The sequence below is a fragment of the Halichoerus grypus genome, chromosome 12 (assembly GCF_964656455.1).
Source record: "Halichoerus grypus chromosome 12, mHalGry1.hap1.1, whole genome shotgun sequence".
In the NCBI taxonomy this organism is placed as follows: domain Eukaryota; kingdom Metazoa; phylum Chordata; class Mammalia; order Carnivora; family Phocidae; genus Halichoerus; species Halichoerus grypus.
The window spans coordinates 94,002,218-94,011,582 of NC_135723.1; the positions used below are offsets into that span (position 1 = coordinate 94,002,218).

At 42.9% G+C, this 9,365-nt stretch overlaps 1 protein-coding gene across 2 annotated transcripts; it reads right to left on the reverse strand.

The window, feature by feature from the left end:
• Positions 1-1,823: 1,823 nt before the first annotated feature.
• Positions 1,824-7,639, reverse strand: PRSS37 (serine protease 37). 2 transcript variants are annotated; one of them, XM_036111364.2, is made up of 6 exons: positions 7,372-7,639; positions 6,610-6,724; positions 4,787-4,928; positions 3,328-3,581; positions 2,633-2,769; positions 1,824-2,067 (listed from the first exon to the last, which is right to left on the reverse strand). In XM_036111364.2, exons 2-6 carry the CDS (start codon positions 6,641-6,643, stop codon positions 1,927-1,929), a joined length of 708 nt encoding a protein of 235 aa, XP_035967257.1. In that variant the 5' UTR covers positions 6,644-6,724; positions 7,372-7,639; the 3' UTR covers positions 1,824-1,926. The 2 variants fall into 2 exon arrangements, with proteins under 2 accessions (XP_035967257.1, XP_035967258.1); XM_036111365.2 differs by lacking the exon at positions 7,372-7,639 and adding an exon at positions 7,057-7,068.
• Positions 7,640-9,365: the final 1,726 nt, after the last annotated feature.

The window sequence follows — 9,365 nt, forward strand, 5'->3', positions numbered from 1 at the left end:
GAGTTTAGAGTTTATTTTCAGGTCAATTGACAAACATTATGGAAAGCAGTTCTTTTAGGGAATGTGTTTTGAAAGTTGTGTTAGTTTTCTATGGCTGCTGTAATAAATTACCACAAATGCCTTAAACTGATGCAAATTTATTATGTTAACAGTACCATAGGTCAGAAGTTTGACAAATTTCAATGGGCTAAAATCAAGGTGTTGTCCAGGTTGTGTTTCTTATTGGGGAAAATCCATTTCCTTGCCCATTTTGGTTGTTGTCAGAATTCAGTTCCTTGCAATTATAGCACTAAAGTTCCCAGTTCTTTGCTAGTCGGAAGCTGAGTTTCATTCTCAGTTTCTAGAGACTACTCATATTTCTTTTTTTTTTTTTTTAAGATTTTATTTATTTGACAGAGAGAGACACAGTGAGAGAGGAAACACAAGCAGGGGGAGTGGGAGATGGAGAAGCAGGCTTCCCTGTGGAGCAGGGAGCCAGATGCGGGGCTCGATCCCAGGACCCTGGGATCATGACCCGAGCCGAAGGCAGATGCTTAACGACTGAGCCACCCAGGCGCCCCAGACTACTCATATTTCTTGCCCTGTAATCCCCTTCTTCCATCTTCAAAACCTGCAATAGCCGGTCAGGTCCTTCTCATTCTTTGAATCTCTACTACCTCTTCTGTTGTCACGTCTCTCTGGCCAAATATTGTCTTCCTCTTCTACTTTTAAGGGCCCAGGTGATTACATTGGTCCCACCCACATAATCCAGGATAATTTTCCCATCCCAAGATGCATAAACATAATCACAACTGCAAAGCTGCCTTTTTCATGTAAAATAACATATTTATGGGTTCTGGGGACTAGGGTGTGACATTTTTAGGGAGCCATTATTCTGCCTAACACCAAAGTCTCTAGAGTATAGATTGTATTTTAAACTTAGGAAATAGAAAATATTGTCCAACGATAGTGTATGGTTCTTTCCTCAGTCTACGTCTGCTAGGAGATTACTTTACCCATCCTTGTCCTGTATTCCCCAATGTCTTGGATATCCAGAATTTCTCTATCATTTCCAGATTTGAGACACCTGGAGTTCTCAGTTCTCAAGTTCTATACCAAGTTCTCAACCGGAGGACTGGTGCCCACTTTCTTGACTTTGTTAATCCCATGGTCTGTGGCTAAGCCCAATTTTTGCCCTTCCTTCACCTCCTCTCAGCCATATCTGCCTCTGGAATCTTCTACTGCCCTGAGGTTATACTCTCTTTGGATCTAGATGAGTTTTTCACCTTGTTCTGGAGCTGCCAGGCTTCCTTTGATTTATGTCGATTGACCCTGTCCTGAAGTTCTCTTTTTTACTTCTTACCCATTTACTAGCTGTCTCGCTGCAGCATGCTGCCATCAGCGCAGCAGTGAGAGAAAGCGTGGCTGTTCTTAGGAGAGATTATTCCAGTACCCACAATCTTAGCCACAAGTGAAAGCTTCAGAGTCTTTGAATAAGAGAAGTAGCAGGAAAATAGAAGCCAAAATCTGTTGTGATGCCATGGACCCCCCCTATAATTTTGAGGCTAAGAGCATGGGATTGAGAATCTGAATTTGGGGGTTCCATTCCAGGCTGTGATGTCTCTCAGCTTTAGATAATGTTAAGTACTCTTTTTATTCTCAACTTTCTCATTTGTAAGGTGGGAATGAAAGATAACCTCAAGGATTTGTTATGAGCATTAAATGAGATAATGGATGTAATCCTAGTACAGTGTGATAAGTGCTCATTTCATGTTTTGTTCTTGGTTCTTCACATCATGGTGGGATATGGGCAGAGACACAACCAAGAAAACATAGGCTACTGGTGTAATGCATTTCCACTTGGAAATTTTATTTTGACTTTGGAGAAAGTAGTGGCTTGTAGAGTCAATGACAAAGCCAGTGGGATGCAGAGGGAGTAGTAAGGTGTCATTTTTCTTTAGTGATGCTTTCAATCCAGGGTATATATTTGTGAACATTGGTGTAGATTCCGACATCTCCTCCCATGAAGTGTCCAACCTCGATCCCCTGGAGCTTGTTTTTGCAGATCACGGTAGCGACGGCCACCTCCTACCAGAGATCATGCAGAGAGAGGGAGACAGAGAGAGAGATGATCAGATCTTGTCACAGGAGCCCTCTTGTCCCCAACATGGATGAGCTCTGCCCAGGGGTAGCATGCTGGGTCATGAAAAGAGCACCGGATCAGGAGACAGGAAGCTGGCTAGCTTTGGATCTAAATGAGTTCTAGCCTTGTTTCATCTTGAGAAAGTCAGAGAAAAACCTCTCTAGAACTCACATGTAAAATGAGTCAAACCCCATTTTTATCTGGACTGGTGAAGCCAGTTTCCATTGTGAAGGTTGAATTTTTTTAAGCCCATTTTGACCTGCAGCTATAAGAATAAATAATATATCTAGCAAAGTGGAGGTGCTGCATGACATGCTTTAATGAATAAGGACATCTGTAAGGAGGGCCCATTACTGAAGGACAATGGGGGCTTTGCTGCAGACTTATCAAATTCTCAAAAAAATTGTGAGAGGATGAGGGTGTTCTAATTTTTTTTTTTTTTTTACTGTCATGATTGGTTAACTAGACACATACAAGCAAATGAAAACTGAATATAGAGAAAAAGATTACCCCAAAAATTCGGCTGAAGGCTTTCACAAATTTAACACATAAGGAGTTCCGGTGGCTTTTTCCTTGTTGGGTTTTCTGACACTCTTTATCAGACATCACAGGGGCCTCCAGGTTCTGCCTTAAATCAGGGTGTCTGCCTGAGGGAAGACAGGATAGAAGAAGCCTTCCTGTTCGCCATTGTTAAGTAGCCCCTCCAACCACTACCCTCTATTTCCACTGGTGTATGTCTGAAGAGAAAAGGAATGAGAAAAGGGAATGATCTTGTGCATCGTTATGAGAGTTAATCTAGAGGATTTAAAAATAGCCTTTATGTCTCTTTAAGAAACAGAGTTTCCATTCTACTCTGTGTCCAGTCTTGGAGGAATAAGAGGTGACCTGACTCAGGTTCTCTGAGGTTCTTCTACATGCAAAATGAGCCATATGCAAGGGAGGAGCAAAGCCTCTTCAATGGGAATCCTGCCTCTGACAGGAACAGTGTGGCCTCTGTTCAGAGTCAGATGGCCTGGTGACTCCAGCAGCTGAAGCCTCAAGGAGGTAGTGGTGTGTCAACTTCCTGGGAAGGGAGGAGCTTTGGACTTGTGGGTGGGTCTCTTTTTGCTAGACCACTCGTGGTCTCTGCCCATTCTCCTCTCCTCTCTTCTCAGCTATGTGGACATGGTGCTCCTCCACTGATTTGCTGTGGGGGGTACACTCACCGTTGTTGTCTTGGCTCCAGTCCAAACCTGAGAGCAGACAGACGGTGCCTGGCCGGACGTTGCTGGTGGCGAGGGGAAGGGGCTGGACTTTGTTATTGAGTCTGGCAGGTTTCTCCAGCTTAATGAGCATGAGGTCATCCTGGGGGTTGCTATGGCTAAAGTTCCAGTAGCGGATAATCTTGATGGGGTTAATTGCCTGCTCTGTGCCATCTCTGACTCTGATCCTGAAATTTCCCAGCATCACTTTCAGGTTTCTGGAGGGAGAAGGGGTTGTAAGTAATCACTGTCACCATCACCGTCATCATCATGATCATTGTCATCATTATCATTGTGTCGTCAAAGATGATATTGAATGTTACAATGTGTCAGGTACTGTGCCAGTTGCTTTATCTGGAGTCTGGATTACCTCATTCACTACTCACCACAAAACTATGAAGTGGATTCTATTTTTAATCCCTTTTATAGGTGAAGTAATGGAGGCACATAGTAGTAATTCACCCACGGTCACACGGTAAAGGGGGAGCCTTTAACCACTGTGTTTTCATGTAGTATCCTTAATGTAGTAGAGAGGACAATTGTGCGTGGCATAGAAATATTACTTTCCCTCTGCTCCAGCTCCAGCCTATCCAACTGGGCATTTGCATTCTGGTGGATGTAAAAGAATGGGATGACCGGAGTGTTGGAGCTCTGTTTACTTCATCAGATCCACTCACAACCCTACTTCATCCTGCTCTCTACCTTTGGGAGGTGATATATGTAGATTAAATCAATGGATTCTCCTGTACTCTGTTCTCTGATTAGGTTTTGTTAATAGCAAGCACCAGGCAGTAATGGGAGGGAGAATGAGGTTGGAGTATTTATCCTCCCAGTTACCTTCCCACAGGGTTGCCACACCGGGCTTCCTACCAGGCCATCCCTCCACACAGTGCTTCCTCCCTTCCTCTCTCTCTCTCCTCCCCACCCTTCCACACTCCCCTTCTTGTAACCATTCTCTCCTCTTGCCCCCTTAGGCCTACGGGTAGTAACTGTACCTTTCCAATACTAATCCTGGGGGCACTGAACTATTCTCAGTTTGTCCAATTCGAATGCACCCTCAGTTACCTGCTGGTCCCTTAAGTGATAAGACACATTCGTATTGTCAGTAAAAAAACTTGAAAGAACTGAGGAGGCATGCTCTGTGGAGCGGGTTTCCTCACTACTGACATTTGGAGCTGGGTGATTGTTGTGGGGGCTGGCTTGCGCACTGTAGGATGTTCAGTGGCCTCCTTGCTGTGGCCTCTGTTTGCTAGATAGATGCCAAGAGCACAGCACCTCCTCAGTGCATTGTGACAAACCGAAACTATCTTCAGACTTTGCCACATGTACCCTGAAAGGGAAAGTTGCCTCCATTTGAGAACCACTGATGTAGAATGAATCACAGCTGCTTCCAGGGGTGGGGGGGAGGGTTCCCAGCACTCACGGTAAGTAGCAGTGAGCTGGGGCTAGCACCCAGTTGTTTTTGATGAGGACACCCACGCAGGGGTTGAAGTGAGACTTGAGGTATACCAGATAGGGAGCATGGTCTTCTTTCTGCACAGACGAGTGAGCAGAGAAAAGTGTCCCTGGGAAAATAATCAGTATTCTTAATATATAGAACATTCTTAATAGTAGGTAAGACATGTCTTAAGACAAATAAGACAATCAGCAGTTTCCTAGTTGAAAAGGAATATGAGCAATTTTAAAGAAGTGATCGACTGGCCAGGAAATGTGAAAATGTTTGACCCTCTTTTTCTAATAAAAATGACATAGCATTTTATCTAATATTTATAATAATACTTTTTGGTTTAATGTTGATACTATTAAAATCTAAGAAAGTACAATGGAAGAGACTCTCTTTCACTGCATGTAGGGACATGAATTAATTCTGTCTGAAAAAACATTTAGAAATAGGCATCAGGAGTGTAAATAGTGCATCACCTATGACCTTATAATTCCAACCCCAAGAATCCATTCTAAAATATTTAAGTGTAGACAAAGATTATGAATGTGTGCTCATTTTAGCACTATTTATAATAGCTAAACATTAAAAATATAAATGGTCAGTATAGTAACGTAGGGCACTGAAATGAAAAAGTACATCAACATATGGAACATCACATATATTAAAATTATATTTATAAAGAATATTAAACAACAAAGGAAATACTGGGATAAACATTCATTAAGTTAATAATAATAATAAATATGTATATTAATCCAGTAATCCAATTGTCTAAAAACAAGCAAAGGAAAAAATAAACCATTTAAATGTAAAAGTAAATAAAATAAAGCCTGGGAGTAAATTTAAAGTGTTAGCATGTGTTGGCTGAGAGGTGGGATTGTGAACAATGTTTCTTTTTTTCTACTTTTTAATATTTCCAAATTTTTAATATGAACATGTAGTGAATTATTAAAAAAAAACACGTGAGAAGATAGGGAGGAAGGCTGCTTGTAGTGTCAGAAATAAAGTTCTGTTCTTGCCTTGGCTGTCTTTGGTTCTTCCATTACTCCTTCCCAAGCCCTGGCCTATACCTCCCCACACCCTTTTATGATCACACAGAAATCCCAAGGGAAAAAAGTGGCCTATTAGTAAGGACAAGAGGCACTGAGCTCTTGTTCTGAGTGCTTTCCATGGGTTTATTTAACATTTTCACAACATCTCTATAATATAGGGAGTAATATCACCATTTTGACAAAAGAAACTGAAGCACAGATGGCTTAATTAATTTGTCCAAGCCCACACAGCTAATAGCGATGCAACACAGGCAGTCAGGAAGTGGTGGGAAATGCCTCACCAGCAAATTCTGCCATCAGAAGGACTTCCTGGAAGTCAGGGAGTGAGGGAGGTAGGTCCTTGTGTTTGATCTTATTTCTACCTTCTTCATTCCCTGCATTCTGAGTCTCTTAACTTTTGGAACAAGGGGGATATCAGACTTCAAAATGAGTTCTCTGTCCCTGTGACTGCACTGGGACCTGCTCTGTGGGTGAGGCCCACATTTTGGAATCACCACAGGGAACACTCATTGTTGAGCATTCTCCAAGGCAAGTGAGCACCATCACCTGCTCAGTAGCTTAGCACTGGAAGAGTGGGCTCAGCCTCCTGAGAGCCTTTGTGTGGGGTCTAGGAGGGGAGATACCTAGTTCTGTCCATGACTGGTTTTCTTAGGCTCTTCTTTTGTACCCTCTGCACACCCCAGTCTGCCTTACTCCAGCCTACATTAACCTGTGCCTTATAGGACAGAGTAGAAGGTCATGGATACATACCAGCAAGGACACCCAAATAGAAGATAAATTTCATAGCAGTCCAGATTTTTCCCTGCGAGATGCAGAAGATCAGCAGAGTATGAAACTCTCAGGACAGTGTTCTCCTCAGGAACGCCTGGTGGAATCAGTGGATATGGTTAGGTATGGGGACATGAAATGGGATTGGAAAACAGCTCTGGGCAAAAACAGGGGGGAGGAAGAGGGCTCCAGGCAGACAGATGAAGGCCCTTCTGCTCCAGGGAAGATAGATTGTGCCTCTCTTGGGTCTTTCAGGGAAGGAAAAAAAGCCTAGTTTCTTAGACTTCCAGATCCAGGTCCCTCTACCTGCTGTCCCTAAAAGCCCATCTGCCTCAATCAGCTATCTGTGGGAAAGGGAGCTCTAGGCTCAGGACTTATCTTCCATATAGAGTTTCTGAGACCAGGGCTGTGGGGAATAAGACTCGCCACCTTAGCTCAAGTGGGGTCCCCGGGTTTGCTCTGAACCCCCCATACTTATCCTTTTCCTTAGCCCCTCCCATCTTTATTACACTTCCTTCATCTTTCCCTGTGATCACTGTTTGTTTCATCACTGAGCCATCATCACCAACTTGTTCTGTTGTCCTGATCACCAGCTTTGAGCTAAGGACACATGGAAATGAAAAGCACTCATAGAACAGTTATTTTGACAGTTGGGGAATGGTCTATATTCTAGGTTATATTAAATTTAGGACCTACTGTGTATTGGTGACAATTTAGAAGGCAGGACCTGTCAGGGCTTTTTACCTAATGAAAAGATTTCTCAGCCAATAATAAACTGCTAGGGTCATCCTTGGATAATTCAGAGCACACTCTAACAAGAATACTTTCACTAATAGCACTTAACCAAATCCCAGGCACTGAGCTAAATTCTTTATAGATGCTGCCAGTGGTGATTTTATATCGGGTCAGTTGAAATGTAAAATTAATTATACTTTGTATCACTCTAGCCCTTCAAAGTCTCTTAAGCCCATAATCTCATTCCAATGGCACAACAAGCCTACAAAGAGGAGACAAGGCTGGTATCATTTTTTTATTGATCTGTAGATAACAGAACTGAAACAGAATTTACATCAGTGTTTCAAAATCACACATGATTGGGAAGACTAGAAATAGAATCTAGGTCTTATTATTGGAGACACATAGCTTTTCAACCATGTCCTCCAGGCTTCAGCTGATCAACTGGCATTCCTAGATCTTGCAAAAATACATTTCCTCACACAAATTCCCTGAAGTGTGAAAAGAAAAAGTGACATGGTGCATACTTTCCTGTCCCTCGCAGTCAACACAGAGGTCCACTGGGGAGTAGGGCTGGCTTACGAAATGTGTTTGAGGTTCAAAGACAGGATGGAGCTGTGGAAGGTTTTCTGTGGTGAGGGTAGGATTAGTTAACAGAGGTGAAACTTGAGAGAGAGATATTCTTTACTCTGAGGTTGTTGGGCCTAGATTTCTTTGAAAAGCTTATGGACCAGGAGGGGAGTTTGAGGCCTTTCCAAAGACAACAGATTTTCTGGAGGAGGCTGGTACTGGGGACTACTACCTGTCTGTGAGTTTCAAATTAGTATCTCCAGCCCAGACCTCCTGTCCCACATATACAACTGCCTCCTAGACACCATTTTTTAAATAAAGATTTTATTTATTTATTTGACAGAGAGAGAGAACACAGGCAGGGGAAGTGGGACAGGGAGAAGCAGGCTTCCCACTGAGAAGGGAACCCGATGCGGGGCTCAATCCTAGGCCTGAGTGGAAGGCAGACGCTTGATCCTGAGCCACCCAGGCGCCCCCTCCTAGAAACCATTTTTTTGCATCTGCTTTAGGTTCCTGAAATTTAGCATGTCAGAATGTTACTTTCTTCCTCCAGCTTTTCAAATGCATTCTTTTGCCTGTTTTTCTTATTTTAGGAGATAACTCTACCTACCACTTGTTTGATTTCTCTCTTTTTCTCACCACTCAACCTCAAACCATCCTACTTCCAGAACTGTCTTAAATCCATCCTTATCTTTCCATTCTCACTGCTGTCATCCTAATCCAGGCCATAATCTTGTCATGCTTGAACTAATATATGTGCCCATCTGGTGTTGCTCAACTTGACATTCTCCTTTTTATTTTGAATTGTTATTTTTCCTTCTAAAATGCTTATGAAATCATGTCAGTGTCCTTTTAAAAACTCTTCAGTAGTTCCCAATTGCCTGTAGAGTAAACCCCTAGCATGCTTTAGGGGCCTCCGTTGATCCTCATCCCATCTTGTCCTCATAACCCTCTCTCCTCAGCTTCTTTCCCCCCCACCCACCCTGCCCCACACACTTTTTTTCAGGCCTAGCAAACTACTTTCAAGTATGGGGTTTCTTGTTTTAATACTAATACCTTTTTATATTACCTTAGCTTTTGAGTGATTCCTGTAGTTTGCCAATCCCATTTATTTTTTCCTTTTTTTCTTAAAGATTTATTTATTTGAAGGGTGCCTGGGTGGCTCAGTCAGTTAAGCAGCTGCCTTCAGCTCAGGTCATGATCTCAGGCTCCTGGGATTGAGCCCCATGTTGGGCTCTCTGCTCAGCAGGGAGTCTGCTTCTCCCTCTCCCTCTGTGCTCTCTCTCCCTCTCCTTCTGTGCTCTCTCTCTTTCAAATAAATAAATAAAATCTTTTTTTTAAAAAAAGAGATTTATTTGAGAGAAAGACAGAGAGAGAGAGCAGGGGGAGGGGCAGAGGGAGAGAGAGAATCCTTAAGCAGACTGCCCTGCTGA

Coding starts and splice junctions, on each gene's coding strand:
- PRSS37 (XM_036111364.2), bottom strand. CDS start 6,643: ATGAAATTTATCTTCTATTTGGGTGTCCTTGCTG. Junction 3,582..4,786: donor CCAGCTCACTGCTACTTACC/GTGAGTGCTGGG, acceptor TTCTCCCTCCAG/AAACCTGAAAGTGATGCTGG. Junction 2,770..3,327: donor CTGGAGCCAAGACAACAACG/GTGAGTGTACCC, acceptor GTCTTCCCTCAG/GCAGACACCCTGATTTAAGG.